Here is a 22067-nt window from a genome sequence, read left to right as displayed (position 1 = left end):
TGAAGTTAAATCTATGGAAAAATGAAATTTATTTTTAATATTACTATATAAATTATATTTTTAAAAATTTTATAGATAAAAGTGTAACAGTCCCAGAAAATCTTAAAGAAAATTGACTTTATTATTTGGAAGGAAAAGAGTATTTTATTTTTTATTATATGGATCATCTGATTATATTTTATTCATCTATTTATGTATCATTCTGTATTTCACTGTCAAATGTAAAATATTGTTATGAGCAGAAATCACTTAAAAATGTGTTTTTGTTTTTGTAAATTTAAAACAGCTTAAGAAATCACTTTTAAGAAAGCACTTTTGGTATTTTTTTTTTTTCTTTTTCAGATAGGGTCTCACTCTTTTGCCCTGGCTGGAGTGCAGTGGCATGATCTCCGTTCACTGCAACCTCCACCTCCCAAGTTCAAGCGAAGTCTCGTGCCTCAGCCTCCTAAGTAACTGGGACTATAAGCCTGTACCACCATGCCCGGCTAATTTATGTATTTTTGTAGAGACAGGGTTTCACCATGTTGCTCAGTCTGTTCTCAAACTCCTGAGCTAAAACTACCTGTCTACCTCAACTTCCCAAAGTGTTAGGATTACAGGCGTGAGTCACCATGCCTGGCCGCATTTTTAGTATTCTAATAAATATTTGGTCATCAGACTTTAAAATGAAATTTTAGCCCACAGAAACATACAATTTTGAATTTAACAGAGTTTCAGTAAATATTTCCATAATTAATGAAGCCTGTTAGGTTTAATTTTTTTCAATTGCCAGAGAAGTACATTTATAAAAAATAAGAGATTATGGTTATAAGGAAAAAAACTACTGTATCGATTAAGTTATAAAATACCAGTAGCAGCATGGAATTATAGCACCACCTTGTGGTTAATAGGCCAATATTTTACCTTTTAGAAAGACAAGTCATTTCCCTTCAAATAATAATTTTTCCCTTTTGAAATATTCAATCTTAAAAGGAAATAGTTTTGAAGTTTTCTTATGGAAGTTAGAAGAAAAGTTGTCTCTTCCTTTGTTTTTTCTTTATACAGCATAGATATATACACAATGAAATGACTTAAAACATTTCTAAGTTAGTGTATAGACAGTGGGCAAAAGATAAGTATATATTGAAAATATAAAATATTTCATATATATTATCAAGTTGAAATTTGGAATCCAAATTTTCTTAAACTTTCCTCTAATAACTTTTGTCTAACAACTATCTAACGGACTAATCAACTCATAATACACCATACATTTACACTTACAAAGAGTCTCTATCTTGACAACATAATTTTTGGAAAAATAAAGCAAATTTGACTTTATTGAAGTTATTGGAGCAATCAACAAATTGTTATTTTTGAAAGTTTCCTCTTTTAGGCAATTTGGTAAGTGGTTTGCAGTCTTAAACTAACCACTGTTGATTAACTTGAGAAGGTGAAGCAGGGGAGTTCTGAAGAGATTATCTGGAGCTACATAATTAACCCTAAGTTAAATTAAATGTTCACTTTCATTCTTTTCATTCTCACATAAGCTGGATGAAAAAACATCATACTACTGACAAAGGTGTCAGTAGCTTGTGCTGCCCTTTCTGTACTGTGCTCTGAATAGATCTAGGTAGAGGTAATATGGAAATACTATAAAGAATACATAAGGTAAAATACTAGTCAGAAAGGGTTCAAAAGAAGTGAACGTCAACTATGTGAAGATTCTAGGTAAAGCTAAGAACTATTGAGTTGGAAAAAAATAGTATCATGTTTGTTTGTTTTTCTCTTTTTTTTTACATAATGTTGTAATATATTCTTTTAAAAATAAAACTTGAAAACGTTGGAACTTTGTTTCATGCCATTTATTACTCAAAGCTTTATATAATTGATACACACTTGGGGAAGCATAATTTTTTTTTTTAAAGCCTTGTCGATTTTATAAACTACAGCGCTTTTTGAACTCAAATAACATTGTCACTTCGATTTTTACTTTTTAACAATTCCCCAGGTTTGTTTGTCTCCTTTCTTTGAAACTGAAGGACATAAAGAAGGTGAAGTAGAGGTAATGTAAAACAGTAAACTACAAAATTAAAGCTTTAATTGTATCTCTTGAGTTTTAATGTTCCTAGCAAAAAAGGGCAAGTTTCTTATACCACTCAGAGAAGAAAGCTGGAAAATCAGTACAGCACTGACAGCAGTAGCACATTCGGAACACGCAAACTTACTTTTGAAGAGGAAATTTTTAAAAATTCATATTAGTTTTATCATGATTTATATTTATTTATAATATTTGCGGGAATTAGGACTATATAAGAATATATGGTTTGGTTTTTTGTTTTTTTTCTCAGCAAAGTCCACTAAATTACTAGTAAAAATTTAATTTGATTTTGCTTTTTAATTGTTTAAGTGTAAAATATTAATCTCAAGATTTTAAAATTAAAAACAGAGTACTTAGTAAGTATCCCAAATGCATAAATTATTTTAATTTTACATTAGGGAGATGGGTGGTAAGAAGAAAAGTAGAGAATCACAGGAAAGTTGAACAGTTGGGGAATTAAAGTGATGAGAAGGCTGAATATTTTGGAATAGTTCTAATTTGTTTCAGTCTTTTGGTTCACTTAAGTTGTTATGTACTTGGAGTGCGAATCATCTTATTAAATCATGCGATGTAGCTCTTCAATTTGTTTGTTGTTGAAACCCTAAGAGGCACTTGTGACAATGCAACAGAATTTCGTATGTGTTTCTTGTGTTGCTTGGCCATCCCTATAGATGGACTTTTGCAGTTTCCCAGTAATGTTTGCCCCAGGTAGATCGCCTTTCTGGGTCCTCCATCAACAGTATTTCTATTTTTATTACCTTGTCTCTGAAACTTCTGAGGTTTTATAAGACTGTATATTAGAATATTTATGAAAAAAGGCTTTAAAATAAACTTTGGAATAGTTATTTGTAATTACAGTGGTAAAACTGTTATCAATCTAAATTAGAGTAAAGACTGATCATTTTTAGACCTATGACTGGCTCGCTTTTTTTCTTCTATTTTTCCCATTCACCACTTTGATGAGGAAGCATTACCTTCTGTGAGTCCTCATGAAATGGAGGATGTTTTGTATGGGAGGCAAAACTTTACCATCTTAAGGTCTCTGGCTAGACCTGATAATCAAATTGATGCAAGGTGAACTAGCAGGAGAAAAACAAATGCATTTTCCCATGTACGTGGGTACTCCATAGGAAAATGAAGACCCAAAGAAGTTGCAAAACCTAAATGCTTATACAGTGGGTTGAATGAAGAGTAGCAATTGTGGAAAAGTAACTGTATGAAAAGACTAAAGGAAGGTAAGAGTTATTTTAACAAAAACCATTTGTACGGATTTTTCTCCACTTTAACTCATCTCTGGTAATAAGAGTGTTTCTTCTTCCCTTGTACAGGGAGGGCATCTTTCACAGGTGAGTTTTCTCTCTTTAGTGATAAGAATGTTACTGTTTTCCTGGTACAGGAGGGCAATATCTTTTTTGTATCCGCTAGTTTTCAAGTTCCTTTAGCTCAAAATAATCTTATGCCAAAGTGGCATATTTTATGGTGGCATATTCTGCCACACTTCACCGTCAAAAACAGTATATAGAATCTCACTCAAAGATTGCTACTACTGCTGCTGCTGCTGCTACTACTACTACTACTAGTCCATCCCCTGCCTAAGCCCTGTTATTTATACTGTACTATTCCTTATCCTTTATATTATTTCATACATTTATCTCCTTTCTCATTGCCGCTGTATTCAAGGTTTCCCATTCTTTGCTTGCACTATTCACTGATCTTGCCTCCCTCAGTGTATCCACGCCACTACCAAGGTGTGTATGTGTGTGTGTAATATATATACATATATATATATATATATATATAAATTGATTATGCCACGTTGCTGCTAAAAACGTATCTTTGTGTTTCTTTTATTCCTAATGTGTAGAGCCCAGCTTCATTTATGCTGGACAGCAAAGATCTTTTTTTTTTTTTTTTTTTTTTTTTGAAGTATTTCTTTCCAGTGTCATCTTCTATAACTCTATAGAGAACCTAAATACACAGAACTCTTAAAATCTGCTTTCAGACACTCTTTCTTCTGTCTAGAATGACATTTCCTTTCATCTGGCAAGTTTCTGCTTATCCTCTAAGACTCAGTACCTTTCTTGGAAAAGCTTTTTTCAACTGTAGAGGCCAAATTATCTACTCCTGTCTCTTTGCTGCTTTAGTGCCCTTTTTATACTTTTGATTTTTGTACCCACTTTATTTATATGACTTTAATTTTCATTGGTCTTCCAGCTTTCAGTATTTTTTCTAATGTTCATTTCTTCTAGTGCCTATCATTTATTTATTCATTACAGACTAAATGGTACTAATAATTATTTGTTGACTAAATGAATATCACATACATTATAATTAGTGTTCCAGATAAGGTTTTATCAAGCTAGGGCCTGGTCAATCATATTGTATTCTTTCTATGGAAGAAATGTATTGACAGAAGAAAAATATAATCATGAATTCTAGCAAAGAGTTGGCCAAAGATGACTAGCTCATTGATAGGTTAATGATTACATTTAGAATGAAAGTTAAAGTGTCTACTAATGCCAGTCAGTGTGCCCGGCACTGGATATATGCAGAGAAAAAGATAGAAATGGTTCCTGTTCTTTCTGAGCTAATAGCTAAGTAGCAAAGACAATTAAATAAGCAATAGCAATGTGTAGTACTGTGATAAGAGAAGAATAAGGCATTCCAATGAGGCATCAGATGGAGGGAAATAATGGGATTTAGAATGAGGTATCAAACTGATAGCATGGAAGGAAGTGATACTTATCTTAATTCCTAAAGGGTGAATAGATTACAGCCAGGGCAGATGGTTTGAGCAAAAGGACTAGTGTAAACAAAGACTTAAAAGGAAGAGCATTTGAATTTGAAAGAGATTCACTAGGACTAAGTGTGCAGAGAGAGAGAGAGTGTGTGTGTGTGTGTGTGTGTGTGTGTGTGTGTTTATGTGTGTCTAGAGGTCAGTTGACACAGGCCTCAGGGACAGCTTGTATCTTATTTACTGAAACATTTAAACAGCAGAATATGATAACCAGATCTGAGTTTTTGAAGGATTTCATTTACTGCTTTAATATGGAGAATGGGTAAATGGGTAAAATAGAGGCAGAGAAACCAGTGGGAGGCTATTACAGCAATTGAAGAAGCATATAATAAGGATGACTTGAATTATGACAGTGGAGATGGAGGGAAATAATGGGGTTTGGAGCGAATGTAGTATAAGGACTGTCCACTTTAGTATCTGCATTAGGAGATAGCAGAAAGATACTACACTGGTGTTTAATCTGCTATCTTGTCTAATTGGTCCTCCTCTGGAATCTTGTTAGAAATGCAAAATCTCAAGCCCTGCTCTTGACCTACTACATCAGATTCTGCATTACACAAAGAATCCAAAGAAATCTGTAGTTACTTTAAGTTCAAGAAACATTAATTTACATTAACATACTTCCTGTTTTATTATCATAAGTAACATTTGAATCTAAGCCTTCAAATTCAGATTCTCCTGAATTGCTTTCATCTAAGCTTATACGGTACAGTTTTACGTAATTCGTATTCAGTATCTTGGACTCCTTAGCACCTTTGGTTAGAGTTTTACGGTTTTGAGTGCATTTAGTTAAATGATTTTTTTTCATCGGTCAAATGATACACAATTACGATTTAAAACATCCTTTCTTCAAAATTAGGTTTAAGCTTTGTACAAATAACTTTTTTGGTCCTCATCAATAATGATTCTTTACTAAGCACACACAATTCATACCAGTAATCTCCATCTTTGAAATACCTGTGTTTATGCTGAGAAATTTTCTAGTTTTTTATTTAAATTATGTTGCCCAAAGTACAGCAGGCAGTCTTCTGCCTACATATTTACTTTTCTGTATTATGTCACAGGGTGAGTTTTCTGAAAATATGGAAAGCAATTATTAGGGATCCATATTTCACATTTAATTTAAAATTCAGTGATCTTACCAACTTTTTTCTAAAAACCATTTGTCAGTACAACCCCATTTGAGTAGTGTTAAAATGAAAGAGTAAAAAATGCATCTTAAGTTTAAGAAAATACAATATTTAGAAAGCAGATTCCATAGATGAATTAGGTGCAAAGAGAGCGAGAGGAGAGAAAAACAGAAACCACTAAGAGTTTATAAGCTTTACCCAATCAATATGTGTCTTCCTTCAGATTTGCCATCTTCTGTTTTAGTAAGCTCTTGATTTATTGGGTGAGAATCTGACTAGTGTTTTTAAATTCTGATCATTGTTTGCCTTTTGATATTCAAACTAGGACATTTAAAACAATACCACAGCTGAGAACTTTTAAATGAACATAAATAACAAACATCAAAATGTTTAAAATTTATTTTTTCACATTGCCATGAGAAAGCAGAAAAATGTTTAAAATTTAAAAGCATTTCAATAGTCCAATTATCCTCTCAATTTTGCACCTTTAAAAAAAAAATCACTGTTCTCTTCCACCTTCAGTTTTTATATATTGTTCTTTTTCACTTACTGAATGTGCTGGACTTTCCTCTACTTTACAAATGCTGTTCCGTACCTAAAATGTTCATTATTCTCAACTTTTCATTTCCTATCCTCTGGCTGATGACAGGAACCACATAAGCTGATGGAATTCTACTCATCCTAGGGGTTTCAGATTAAACATAATTCCCTCCAAATAATGTTGCCTAGGTCCCTAGAATAGGTTAGATTCCCTGTTTATGCTATTAAAAGCATCCTGTAATTTTTATTTTATTTCAGCTTGTACATTATTAAACCTACTATTTGCAATTGTTGCTAAGGTTGTTCTCCCTGCTAAACTATGAGTGTTACATGAAAAGAGATTCTGAATTTTGTTTGCTGATATATCCTCCATGCTTAGCACAATGCTTGGTACATAGGACATTCTTCATTTTATTTTGTGGCTTGACAAACACTTAAGACATCCTCCCATCCCCCGTATTACAATAGAATTCATATTTTGTAGGCAGCCATTACTGATTTCTAAATTCAATATCTCAAATTAGTTCCATTTTAATTTAATGTCAACTACTTATCATTACACTACATTTCTGTATTTGGTAATATATTTAAATGTAGAATATACTATGTAGCATTAATTCCTAAGTTAGTAACTTTTAAAATAGTTTCTCTGTAGTTTAAGCACTGGTATTTTTGGAGCCTAACTATGAGTTTTTTCTAATAAAAAGGTGAGAAAATATGAACTATGATATTTTTGAAAATTTACTCAAAAAAGTATACATGTCTCATTTAAAGCATTAAAAGTCAGCAAATTTTTAGAGAAAATGAGATTTCTACTTGCAGAACTATGGCATACAAGGTATTAAAAAATGTAAAAAAAACCTGCAACAAGTCATCAAACATTCTTGAAAAAGACATAATAAATATTTATCATAGCTATCACGGGAAACTGAAATAAATCCCTGAAGGCCAAAAGAAGAGGAAGCAGAAATTCAGAGTATTATGCTTGCTTGAAACAGCAGCTTCCCTGAGACATTGTTGTTAATAGAAACCTAAGGCCTTTAGAAGTTTTCCCCCACTTTTTTTCATCAGCCTTTATTGTGTAATAATTTACATACAATAAAATTAACCAATTTAAGTCATATATTCATATAACCACCACCTTAGTTAAGATATAGAACATGCCTCTCTGCAGTCATTCCTCTGATACCAAACCAGGCATATTCTTGCCCATCCTGCAATAAGCCAGTTACTGAGACTTAGTAAGTTTTGCAGTAGAGAAAAGATTTTATTCATGAGGCATCCGAGTGAGGAGGTGGGAGAACACCCCTCAAATTCTCCTCCTTGAAGTTAGGGTCTTAGGGATATTTATGGGATAAAGGAGCAAGGCAGTCCAAGGTATGGAAAAAGGTGATTGGTAGTAAGAAAATGTGAGATAATTGCCAATCTCTGCAAGTGCGGTTAAGCTTCATTGCTTTGCAAAGGATACATGTTCCCAAAATGGTGTTATTAGCACAATTTGAGGGTGGAGTTTTGGGCCCTCTGATGTCAAAAGGACACTCACTGGACATTTATACAGGCCAATTGGAGGGTCGGTGGTATCAGTCAGCTTGAACTAGACAAGAGCTGATCCTAATTTCCTGAAAAACAAGCAACCATTACTATGCTGACTTGTACATCAGAGATACTATCTTTAAGGAAACCAATGGAAGTTCAGTTACATATTGCTTACTTGCATAACTTTTAGCTATGTAGGTTTTAAAATCGACTAGAAGCAAGCACTACAAGCAAGGCAAGTTTCACTTTGTCCTTCGGCAACCACTGCTTTGCATTCTGTCATTTTAATGTTGCTGTTGCTAGAGTTTTATATTAATATTGTCATACCATATTTAGTCTTTTGTGTCTGGCTTCTTCCATGTAGCATAATGCTTCTGAGATTCATCTATGTTGTTGTATGTAGTTCATTCCTTTATATGGCCAATCAATGTTTCAGTGTGCTAACATACAATAATTTCATCAGTTGATGGACATTGTGATATGTCCACTTTGGAGGTATTAAATATTATAAATAAATCTGCTATGGACACTGGAATATGTGTCTCTGGAAACATGTTTTTACTTCTCTTGGGTAAATACCTATGAGTGGGATGGCTGGGTTAACTAGTCGTGTTATGTTTAAGTTTATGAAAAACTGCCAAACTCTTCCAAAGTGGCTGGCCCATTTGCTTTTCTTGCGAGCAATGTATGAGAGTTTCAGTTGCTCTGCATCCTCACCAACGCTTGATTTTTTCAGTTTTCTGGTGGATGTGTGTGGTGTAAGGCCAAAAGTTAAGGCACAATGTTATGTACTGTCTTGATATCTGGTAAAACTGAGAGAGTCTCAAATGGCCTAACCAGAGGATTCCCCTCCCCACTCTCCTTCCGTTGGTAAAGTACCCTAGCCAAACAACCTCCCCTTAACAGAGGGAGCAGATACTTACCCCTGAATAGCAGAGTTTCAGTTCCATGCCAGCTATGAAATTATTCCAGGAAACCAATCACATTTTCCTGTGAGAACCAGGGAATGTGTCACCCTCTTCATATTACAAAGTCTGCCTCCCACATCTCTCAGCTGTTCTCTGTTCCCAAATACAACCTCCGTAGAGCATGGAGTGTCCTCCCCTGCAAGCTGTGAGTACATGTGACTAATAAGCTGTTATCAGTTTCATCTGCCTGGTGCTGGGTTTTGTGTTGGGCCTTCCCATAACCCTAGGGTGGGAATTCCTCCCTCACCAATGTGGTGAATAGGTGGTGATTAAAACAGTATGTAATGGTTTCTCATGGTAGTCTTAGCTTACATTACTCTAAAATGTTGAACATAATGTGTTTATTTGCCATTAGTATATCTTTTTTGGTGAAGAGTCTATTCAAAGATAATCCCTATTTTAACATTTTGGTTGGTCTTCTTCCTGTCAAGTTGTAAAATGTCTCTGTTGAACAGTTTTGCAAAGATTTTCTCCTGCTCTGTGACTTCCCGTTCATCTCTTTAACAGTGTTTTTTTTAAGGAGCAGAAGTTTTAAATTTTAATAACATCCATTTATAAATTTATACATTATTGAGAGGGGTGTAGCCAGGTACAGTCACTCATGCCTGTAATTCCAGCACTTTCGGAGGCTGAGGTGGGAGAATCACTTGAGGCCAGAAGTTCAAGACCAGGTCAAGACCAGGGACAATATAGAAAGACCATGCCTCTACAAAAAAAAATTATTTTAAATTTGCCAAGTGTTGTGGTATGCACCAGCAGTCTTACCTACTTGAGAGGCTGAGGTGGGAGGATAATTTGAGCCCAAGAAGTTGTGACTGCAGTGAGCTATGATTATATCACTGCACTATGATTATATCAAGCTAGCTATGATTATATTAATCCTGGATGATAGAGCAAGACCCTGTCTCTAAAAAGAAAAAAGAAAGAGATGTTGAAGTCTCCAACTAGAATTGTAGTTGAAGACTAAAACATTTGTATTTTTTCTTTCAGTTCTATCATGTATTTTTAAACCTCTGTTATTAAATGGGTAAACATTTAGAACTCTTATTTCTTCATGATAAACAGACTTCTTTTTTATTATGAATTGGTCCTCTTTATCACTGGTGATATTCTCTCCTGAAATCTGTGTTGTCTGATATAGCCGTTCCAGCTTTCTTTTAGGAAGTGTTACTACAGTATTTATTTCCCTTCTTTTTAGTTTTAATGTATCTGAGGCTGTGTATTTAAAGGGGATTTCCTGAAGATAACATAGTTTGCTCTTGCCCTTTTATCCAATCTAAAAATCTGTGGAATGTTATTTAGATTATTTACATTTAACTTGATTATGGATATGGTTGGGTTCAAATCTACCACTTTCTTTTTGTTTTCTGCTTTTATCATTTGTTCTTAGCCCCTTGTTTGCCTCTTTTCCTGAATTATTTTTCACTGGGTGTTTTAAAATGTTTTTTATTATTTTTCTTGGCTTATGAAGTATACCAGGGGTGTGTGTGTGTGTGTGTGTGTGTGTGTGTATGTGTGTGTGTGTGTTTGCCCCAAGATTTGTAGCATATATATTTAACTTACTATAGGTTACTGTCAAATATTATACTAATACTAATTTTGCAGTATATATATATTTAACTTAGTATAGGCTACCTTCAAATATTATGCTCCTCACTTTAAGTATAAGAGCCTTACAATAATATACTTTTCTTTCTCCCTGCTGCCAAGCCTTTTTTTTTTCTGGTCAAACATGTTATAAACTCGGCAAAACATCATTACTTTTGCTGTAAGCAGTCCATTATCTTTTAAAAAGGTTTAAATAATTTTTTAAAGTCTTTTATATGTGTCAACCTATTTACCATTTCCAGTGCTGTTTATTCTTTCATGTAGATCCACATTTCTTCTTGATACAATTTTCCTTCTGTCTGAAGGGCTTTCTTTAACTTTTCTTATAATGCTAGTTGCTGGTGATGAATTCTGGAAAAGCCTTTATTTCAGGTTCATTTTCAAGTGAAGAATACAATTTTAGGTGAATAGGGTTTTTTTTGTTTTTTTTCTTTGCTGTTTTTCATTCTCTTCAGTAATTTAAAGATGCCCCTCCATTGTCTTTCAGTTTGCATTGTTTCTGATGAGAAATCTGCTGTTATTTTTGTCTTTGTTTCTATATGGAATCGATCTTTTTTTACTTTGTCTGCTTTGCTACATTTGAGATTTCTCATTACCACTAATTTTTGGCAATTAGAAGGGCTAAGTAGAAAAACCAAAATAAACTACAGGCAGTTTTTTAGAATTAATAGAATTTGGCACATTTTTAGATATGAGATCAATATATCAAAACCAATTTTATTTCTAGATAGGAGCCATAAGTCATTCATATATATATATATATATATATATATAGAGAGAGAGAGAGAGAGAGAGAGAGAGAGAGAGAGAGAAACAGATAAGTTGTACCTAAAAATGTAATAAAATAGGTACATGAACTTTATGTAGAAAATTATGATATTTACATAAAGTAAAAACAAAACATTAAAGAAAACCTAAATAAATGGATAGACATGCCATCTTCATGTTAGGAAGACTTAATACAGATTAATTCTCACCCAGATTATAATTTTAATTCAAATAATCTTAGTCTTGATATTTTTTCCCCCAGAGTCTAAGATTATACATATTAAAGAAGAGAAAAATACAAAAGATAGTTAAGACAATTTTGAGAAAGAAAAACAGGATGCGGGATTTGTCTTATATTTAAAATTATTTTTAAATTGTAGCAATTACAACAATAATTAAAATTTTTGTAGCAATTTTCATGGTGTAGGGCAGACAAATAGGCTAACTGAAGAGTAGAGAGGCCCCAAACAGTTTCTAAAGAATGCGATGTATGACAGATACTACATTATTAACTGTAGTGGGGAATGGATGGATTATTCAGTAAAGAGTTCTAGGAGTACCTGGGGTTTTATATGGACAGGGTGTGTATGAGGATGAATTTAGTCTTGTTTCACACCATTCACAATCATTTTCAGGTAGATTAAAGACATAAATGTGAAAAGAGAAATGAAAGTGAGGTCTGTAAACAGTAATATCAACACCACTTATAAGCTAAATCTGGATTTTAAAATTTTTCAGGTGATTATATGAATATTAAACTTGCAGAAACACAGGTAAAGGAGATTTATCCATATAAAGGAGATTTATGTAAGTTAAATATATATACTGTAAATCTTGGAGCAAACACACACACACACACACACACACACACACACCATTGGGGTGGAGAAATAGGTTTTTTGTTTGTTTGTTTTTGAGACGGAGTCTTGCTCTGTCACCCAGACTGGAGTCCAATGGCTGATCTCAGCTCACTGCGACCTCCGCCTCCTGAATTCAGGTGATTCTCCTGCCTCAGCCTCCCGAGTCACTGGGATTACAGATGCCTGCCACCATGCCTGACTAGTTTTTGTATTTTTAAATGGAGACTGGGTTTCACCATGTTGGTCAGGCTGGTCTGGAACTCCTGATCTCAGGTCATCCACCTGCCTCAGCCTCCCAAAGTCCTGAGATTACAGGCGTGAGCTGCCATGCCCAGCCCGAAATTGTTTTTACAAAACACAAAATGCAGAAACCATAAGAGAAAAAATAAATTTGATATTAAAATGAAATATTTCAACTACTGGCTAAAAGATGGCCATTTCCCAGAAGTGTTCCCAAATAGGTGACAAAAAGCTTGACTTAAACTAGCTTAAGCATGAAAGGGGATTGATTGGCTCATTAATCTGATGACCAAGTGGAACCATAGACATGGCAGAACCCAACAATTCCACCAAGAAGTAGGAGAAGGAGAAAACAGTAAGTTGTGGCCGTGCAGCCATTCCAACCCCACAGGACTGACTGGCTGGATAAGGTAAAGAAAGGAAAAGGATAATTCTGTTTTGAGTAGATGACAATTACCTAGATTGTTGGCAGTGGTCCAGAAGATAACACAATATAGATAAGGAACCTACTTTGTTGGGTTTTCTAAGAAATATATATATATTTTCATTTCCACAGCAACCATCAGAAGAGACTGTAATTGATACAGTGATTTGTACCTGAATGAAAGCTGCAACATGGAAACCCAGGAGGAAGCCAGTATCTCAAACAGTATAATTATATGACACTGTTTGAAATGCTGGAGGAAGCTTCATTCAAAGCCAGGCCTACCTATGGACTTTTAGTTACATGAGGCTTTGTTATTAGAGTCTTATGGTGTATCCAGAAAATTGTCTGTAATTTTTAGCAGCAACTGGAACTTCTTTCTTTGATTTTTTTTTCTCATGGCAAAGAATTTCTCAATAAATATAATTTTTAACAACAGTACTTTGACATATATAAAAGATATTGCTATTTTACAACTCAGGCCAATTAAATTCTACATAGAAGGTATCAATTATGCTTAATTTTTCAAGCCTAAATCATTCTTTAACAATACAAATAAAAATAGGTTTCTATCTAAAAGCAAAACTTATGATAGATAAACCATTAGCATTTAAGATTAATGTGTACAAGAATAATGGCAATTATACTTTTCCTTTTTTTTTTTCTTTTTTGAGACAGAGTCTCTGTCTGTCACCCAGGCAGGAGTGCAGTGGCACAATCATAGCTCATTGCAATCTAGAATTCCTTGGCTCAAGCATTCCTCCCACAGCAGCCACGTGCGTAGCCAGAGCTATAGGTCTGTGCCACTGTGCCTGGATTTTTTTTTAATTGGTATTTTTTCAGAGATGGGGTTGGCCGGGAGCAGTGGCTCACACCTGTAATCCTAGCACTTTGGGAGGCTGAGGTGGGCGGATCACCTGAGGCCCAGGAGTTCAAGACCAGAGATGGGGTCTTACTATGTTGCCCAGGCTAGTCTCAGACTCCTGGCCTTAAGTGGTCTTCCTGCCTCAGCCTCCCAAAGTGTTGAGATAATAGACGTGAGCCACCATGCCTGGCCCCATGCTTTTCCATTTTATTAGGAAGGTGATTCAGGATGAATAGGAAAATATCACGGGAAAGTCCTTTGTTCAAACACAGACACACACACACACACACACACAAAAAAAAAATTTAATAAGAGTTAATCGTAAGAATTTTTGGAAAAGTTGTTAGCCCTTTCCCTCTTAGTACAGTTTTAGTTGATTTTACATTGTAAATGCTAATGGAAACATTTTAAAAATTGTTTTGATGTGTCTTCAAAGTTATAAAAGTTATAAAGTTGTCAATGTTGAAATATATTTGGTAGTTTAGCATTATCTTGCTTCCAGAATAATGTTCTCACACTTTATAGCTTTAAAAATGTACTTTACTCATGAGAACTAAGCATGTTATGCTTTGAGAAACCAAAGTGGAAAAGTTTAAAAGGTACTTTGTAACTTTTTTTGAGGGGGGGATTGAAAAAGGATAAGACTGTTTGGATTATGTTGTTCTCTAATTTAGTAAAAAAATATATTAATGAATGTATGTTAACCTTCAGGTTATCATCATTCTTTCTCAAGATAGTTTTATGGTAAAAATAGACTACTGAGCTGTCTTGTTAAATTTTTAAAGATGAATTTGGATGAGTTGCAAATAACATCCTCTACCCTTAGGTCAAAAAGAGTATGTAAACCAAAATTTTTTCGATAGAAATACTTATTACAGTTTTGACTGTCACACTTCTTGCTAAAATGATTGTATAAGAATATACAATCTTTTTAAAGTTTTATTCTGAATATGTTCTGAATTTGTAACATGTTCATTTTTAACATGTTCAGAGTAACACATATTCATTTTATTGTCATTAAAATTTTCTTTTAAAGTTAAAGTTGTACCCAGAAATAAACTTTGTTAATATTTTGACATATCTGACATATCTTATTTTCTAATTTTTTCTGTCTATATGTATATGTAGATTTTGTGGTTATTACTAATGAAGATTGGCCAGGCGATGGTGGCTCACGCCTGTAATCCCAACACTTTGGGAGGCTGAAGTGGGTGGATCACCTGAGGTCCTGAGTTCGTGAGCAGCCTGGCCAACATGACAAAACCCTGGCTCTACTAAAAATACAAAACAGAGCAAGACTTAATCTCAAAAAAAAAAAAAAGAAGATTATGTTGTACATGTAATCTTTATTCTTTTCTTGGAAATTATGAATCTTTTTATGTCATTAAATATATTTTCAAATGCAAAATATAGATTTTAATAACTACAAAATATTCTTTCTTAGTCCAACAAACATTTAATCTTCAATGTGCCAGGCATAACACCATAATTTTTTTTATTATAACGTGTTTTTTTTAATTAAAAGAAACATTTCAAAATATTTTCTTAATATACTTCTCTCCAGGGATTATTCCAAGTATGGACATGGAAGCCTGTTTCTCTATGGAGGGAGCTAGAGGCAACTCATAATTTAATAGTCAGGGGTTCTTGGAATTCATTCCCAACCTCTTCATTAATCTACTAAAAGTATTTACCATAACCTTTTAAATCATTTTTCTATTGTATATTTTGCTGGTTTATAAAGTTCCTTAATATAAAAAGTACCATGGTAAACATATCTACATGTAAATCTTTGATAATATGTATTATTATTTTCTTAGGATGTGCTTTCAGAGTATGCAGTGGTTAATGCACTTGATATCTATTGATGGCTTTATATCCGTAAAAAGTATACTTTTCTGCAGGAATTGTTGTTTAAGTGTATACTCATCACAATGGAGTATTTCCATTTTTAATTAGTACATACATTATGTTATCATTATATTTATTATCAATTTTTTAATTTAAGTAAGACAATTGCATAGATTTCTTATTGCCATCACTCCTCACCAATGATGAAAAAATAAAACTCTGAATATTTAGCAGTTTGTTCTGGTGTCTAACAACATATTTATTAATTTTTTTTTTTTTTTTTTTTTTTTTTTTTTTTTTTTTTTTTTGGTGAGGGAGTCTCGCTCTGTCCCCAGGCTGGAGTGCAGTGGTAGGATCTCAGCTCACTGCAACCTCCACCTCCCAGGTTCAAACAATTCTCCTTCCTTAGCCTCCTGAGTAGCTGGGACTACAGATGTGTGCCACCACGCTCAGCTAATTTTTTTTTTTTTTTTTTTTTTTAGTAGAGATGGGGTTTCACCATGTTGACCAGGATGGTCTCGTTCTCTTGATCTTGAGATTTGCCTGCCTTGCGATCTGCCTACGTCAACCTCCCAAAGTGCTGGGATTACAGGCGTTTGAGCCACTGGGCCCGGCCTCTAATAACATATTTCTACATAATATGATTTTCAGGCATTATTTTCAGACTACCCATTATGGAAGAGGAGGAAATATTAATAGCACTCTGACACTGCCCTAATTCCTATCTACCCAATGTGCCAGTATGCTCATATCATATTTTAATGTATAATTTTGTGTTTCCTTTCTAGAATTTTCTTACATGGAGTACTCCATCCTCTTGTTCCAGTCTCAGCTGGCTGCTCATGGGCTACTTCATAGCTTTCATCACAGAGCTTTGCTTGGCCTCTCTCCTGTGTGTCATCATCTCTGTTTCTTGGATCCTGTGCTTTCCTTTTCCCACTCTACTCTGACGTTTCAATGAAGTTCATCCGTGAAGTCCAGAATTCTGCCTGGAAACCAGCTTCCTCCTCAGCTCCAGCTCTTTTAATGGGTCCATCTGAACGATGACTTTTCCTTCCTGCTGCATAGGTAACACTTACTTGTTGGTCTAATTTCCATTTTCCAGAAATTTCTCAAAATGTCTGCTAATAGCCCCTCACTCATATTTTTCATGTAGGTTAATAGCTTTCATATTTCTGTATTATTGTAAATGGGGGCTGTGGAAGGTGAGGAAACACATGCTTTCTTAAAACAGAAGCTCTCCCTCATTAACTTAAATATTTTTATCGACTCTAGAAAATGCAGATATTACAAGATCATTAGACAGAAAGTCAAAGATTACAGAAGTGCTGAAGTAGACCGTTCTTACTTTCTTTGCAATGTCCATTACATCCACACATAGGTAAACTGTTACAAATCCAGAATGGTGAAAAAGTCAAACAATGGCCGAGGGAGGTGGAGGTTAAGATATAGCTCAACAGTGAAAGTAGCAGGGAAAGAGCTGGGCAAAGCAAAGATCATCTTTTGTACAATTGATACGGTAGGCTAAAAGTGCAGTGTTCTGTATTAGCTAGAGCAATATAAAGGAAATAAATTAAGTCCCTTATACCTAAGACCTCTGTTCTGTTGATAACATACGCGGTGGCAATGGAAAGAAGGGAAAATAATAGGGATGGCATTTGCTGATTCTCTGATCATGCAACACTGGCAGCATTCTAGACTCATTCTATTAATTACATCAACTACTTCTTATAAAACACATTTCCAAAGGCTGTATGTAAGAGGCCTTGGCTTCGTATGTTGCATTTATTAGCTCCTTAAGTTGACAACATAATTGTTTTCATATAATTTTCATCAAATAAAATTCATTTTAATATGTATGAACATATTTAAAGGGGAAAGTATCTTCTCAAATGGTCCATGTCTCAGGCAGTGGATATTTTATGGGCTTCACATCTGAACTGCCAGAGATCTCAGGCATAACATGCATTAATCACAACCACTTACTGACCTGGTTCAGATGCTTACTCAGTACATGGGGCTAGACTCAGAGTGGGCCTTAGGCTAAAGAAAAAATTATACAAGTTGAGCATATCCATAAACTCTTGCTCAAGCTATTTATTTGGGGGGCTAAACACAAGTTTATTGCTAGTTGGAAAGATATGATGCTTAGAACTGAACCTGTTGCCTTTCTGGAATTAAGAGCTAGAAAACATAGAGACATTTCTTTCTAACTGACACAGTTTCTAATAGAAACAATCCACCAGGATGTTGAGCCCACATTTTAAGAGTTCTGCAGAATTTACTGAAAATGGAAAACTGATTACATTGGGTACATAAGACATTTATATTTATAGAAACATTTTAGATAAGACAAGAATTTTAAAAGCCAGAAATCACTTTTACTGGACATTTTCAGAAAAATGTTGTCAACTTTTTATAATTTTAATAGGCAAAAAAAGGATTGTTATATTGATATTGACAGAAATTCGGTGGTTAATTAGAGAGTCTAGCGTAAAAGAATGGATTGCTCTAACATTGGTTTAGAATTTTTCTTCATATGATTCAATTTTGTGGTCTGGCAAAGGCCCAATAGTCATTTATCTGGTATGCATACCTTTCCACAGCTGGATTTTCAAATATGATTATAAAGTTCATATGACAGAACTATTCTGAAAATAAATATGTCAGCAGGCTTTGCTTTATTTTATGTATTTATTCTGGATATAACATAACTTGATACAAACACAGACTACAATTTAAGACATTTTGCCAGAGCTCTTCAAGTATAGCATCGTTTGAGATTGTGGAAGGTGATTTAGAAACACCTGGGTTGAATATTTATATCCCAGTCTTAAATCCTAAAAGCCTTCAGTTTTATAGTACTTTCGGGGAAAGACAGGAACTACATTAATACTTGTTAGTGTAAAAGTTAATGCATTGCTGGAAAAGCCTTGGAAAAAATTAGAATATTAATGCAAAAAATGAAGGGAAAAGTAAAAAGGGTAGTGTTTGATCAGCATTTATAGGTTTAGGAATATATTTTTCATATTTTAGTGTTTGGGAGGATGATGAGAAGATTCATTAGAATAAAATTCTAAATCTTACATGTAAATGAGAATATTTGTTCATAGCAGTATTTTATGGAATGTGGCTAAGAGTCCCATCTAATGGTGAAACAAAAATGAACACAATATTCTCCTCAAGCTCTATGTGGTCCTCCTGGTACCTCTGTCTTTTTAATGACACTGTTCTCATGCTCTCCTTCCTCCCTTCCTTACATCTGTTTGGTCCAACTTGATGCCGCACAAGACACAAAGCTTATTTGATAGAAGGATAGAAGCTGATATTAGTAGGGAGCAGAACCATAAGGTCTCCTCTCTTCTTGAGTAGTATGTTTACATTTAACAGCCGTCATCTAGAGGAGCGCCTCCAGCTTTGCTGTCAGAAAGAGTGATTTTCAGATAGTGTAGTAGAAGAGCAAGCAGCACTGTAGCTCATGATGTAAATATTTTCTCAGAGTGGAAATTTTATAGCCTACCATAAACATGTTAGCCACATAACCTGTCATACATTTGAAAAAGGCCTTTCATAAGATAATCTTTACCAATAATAAATAATAATAGTCATTGCAATATGTTTGAGTACTTTACTTACTCTGGCCAGGCACAAAGTGGTTTACATATATTAACTCACTTGAATCTCCCAATAATTGTATTAGTTAGGTCCTTTAGTTATCTCATTTTATGGATGAGATATCTGTCAATTCTCTTTTGTGATTAGCGCACTACCTCCAAAATCAGTGTCTTAAAATATCAACCCATCATTTAACTCAAGATTCTGTGGAATGATGGCTTGGGTGGGGCTTAGCTGGCTGGTTCTTGTTCTTAGCCAAAATAGGTGATCTTGGCTGAGCTCTATGAACCTGTGATCAGCTAGTGAGCCAGTTGGGGCCTGACTGATCTATAAAGACCTTAGCTAGATCTTACTCCAACAGGGCTTATCCCCACACAGTTTCTTATTCTCTAGCCTACCAGCCCTGGCTTGTTCATGTGGTAGTCTCACAATTCCAAAAGCTCTCAAATGAAACTGCAAGGCCTCTTAGGCCCAGCTGTGACACTAGCATAACCTCATTTTTGGTGCATTCTATTTGTCAAAGCAAGTAATGACTCCTACCAGGTTCAAAGTAGGGGGCAAAAGACTCCACTTTTTGAGAGGAGCATCATTGTGGGGTTTTTTTACATTTGCTTCTGTCTCTTAAGAGATGTGTCATGACTTGCCAAAGATCACAGTTAATAAATAAAGGAATTGAATTCAAATCCATGCAGTTTGAGGCCATTACACTGCATAATTCAGCATTGTGTTTCAAATGTCAATGCTAACCCTTGACCTCTTCCTCCTGTTAATGCTAAGATACCATACCAATTTCTAATTATAAATTCTTTTTAAAGTGGTACTAGTAGCTTTGGATGTGCAAACTGAAAATTGTTAAATAATCTCTGCAAGTGCTTTTGCTTTTGATTCCCTACTTCTTGATGTCAGCAGTGAGCATGAAGAACAGTTTCAAAAAAAAAAAAAAAAAAAAAAAGGTTAGCTTCTTTCCAGAGCTCTTTGGTAAAAATAGGAAATGACTGCAAATTGGGTTTTTTCAATTTATCACTCAGTCTGGAAATCTACTTTTTAACAAATGCTTGGTTCTTTATATTTTTCACAAGGAGGGACCATATTTATTATTTATTGTTATGTATATCTTTTTAAATTGTTTTTTTGAGACAGGGTCTTGCTCTGTCACCCAATCTGTACCACAGTGGAGTGACCATAACTCTAAAGTGATCCTCCTGTCTCAGCCTCCTGAGTAGCTGGGTCTACAGGAATGCCACCATGCCCAGCTCATTTTTAATTATTTTTAGAGACTGTGTCTCACTATGTTATCCAGACTGGTCTCAAATCCTGGTCTCTAAGCAGTTCTCCCATCACAGCCACCCAAAGTGTTGGAATTACAGGATTGATCCACCATGGACTGTATATATCTTGAATATCTCTATCAAATGTGTATATGTTACTTATTAAAGGCCAAGCATCATTTTAAGTGTTTTCTCAATAATTTATTTAATGTCTCCATGTAATAATGTGCTACAATATATATTAGGCTTAAAAATGTTAATATTATTAAAATCTAGCATCTTAGCATAAGAAATACTCTGAGTAAAGGACGTAACTGGATATACCTAGGTATGCATTGCAGACCTATTGATAACAGAGGAATAAAGGGAACATTCTATTAAGCAACAAGGAAATTGCAGTCACCCAAACCATGTGTATAAAGGATAATTGCTATAGTAGTAAGGCAAAAGCTACACTTGAATATTTTGTATAGAATATAGAATAACATCTAAAAAGACTATAGACATACACCAACATAGAATATAGAATAACGGCTTAAAAGTCTATAGACATACACCAACATGTTACTCTGGGACATGAGAATAAGGGTTTCTTTTTCTGTTAAATATTTACGTATTTTTCTATTTTCTAAAATTAGCCCACTTTTCTTTGATATTTTGCTGAACAAAAGTCTGAGACAAATATATATCTGAATATATATTTTTTTCAGATAATTCAAATATATAATATATGTATATTTGTTTGTTTGAGATGGTGTTTTGCTGTTTCCCAGGCTGAAGTGCAGTGGCACAATCTCAGCTCACTGCAACCTCCACCTCTCGGGTTCAGGCAATTCTCCTGCTTCAGCCTCCCAAGTAGCTGAGATTACAGGTAACCACCACCATCCCTGGCTAATTTTTGTATTTTTAGTAGAGACAGTGTCTCACCATGTTGGACAGGCTGGTCTTGAACTCCTGACCTCAGATGATCTTCCCTCCTCGGTGTCCCACAGTGCTAGGATTACAGGCGCGAGCCACCGCACCCAGCCAAATTCAGATATGTTTTGATCTGTCAAACATTTGTATTGTAATGATAAAATAATTTACTTAAAAAGGTAATTGTAACATTTGCAGAAAGAACAGAAAAAAAGATATGTGAAACAATCATTTACAATCTCACTACTGTGAGGTAAGTACTGTTATCATTTTCTCATATTCCCTCATTCATTTTTTCCACATATCATTATATATATACACATGCACACCTATGCATGCGCACACACAAACACGCAATTTTGATTCCTAAATTTTACCTTATCATTAATTCTATATCATGAAAAATTCTTCATAAATATTTTAATTGCTATAAAATATTTCATGGTACAAATGACATAAGTTGTTTCCTCTCTTATTAGACTTGTTTTTATTTTTTGATATTTTATATATATATATATTGTTTTTTGATATTACAAAAAATAGATTAACATACTTTCTGGTAACTTTTTGTGTGTTTAAAAAAAAAAAATTTCCCAAGGGAA

The 22067-nt window shown here is 34.3% G+C and overlaps 1 protein-coding gene across 1 annotated transcript in view; it reads left to right on the top strand.

Moving 5' to 3' along the window:
* The window catches only part of CEP44 (centrosomal protein 44), a 50142-nt gene extending 28955 nt beyond the window's left edge, over positions 1-21187 (top strand). Inside the window, exon 10 of the mRNA XM_074396972.1 lies at positions 16456-21187. Coding sequence (XP_074253073.1) covers positions 16456-16617 — 162 coding nt within the window. The 3' untranslated portion in view covers positions 16618-21187. The remainder of the gene's footprint in view (positions 1-16455) is intronic.
* The last annotated feature ends 880 nt before the right edge of the window (positions 21188-22067 follow it).

This window comes from Saimiri boliviensis, chromosome 3 (genome assembly GCF_048565385.1).
Source record: "Saimiri boliviensis isolate mSaiBol1 chromosome 3, mSaiBol1.pri, whole genome shotgun sequence".
Classification (NCBI taxonomy): Eukaryota; Metazoa; Chordata; class Mammalia; order Primates; family Cebidae; genus Saimiri; species Saimiri boliviensis.
The sequence above is the reverse complement of the archived record's forward strand: the minus strand, read 5'-3'. Positions and strand labels throughout refer to the sequence as shown.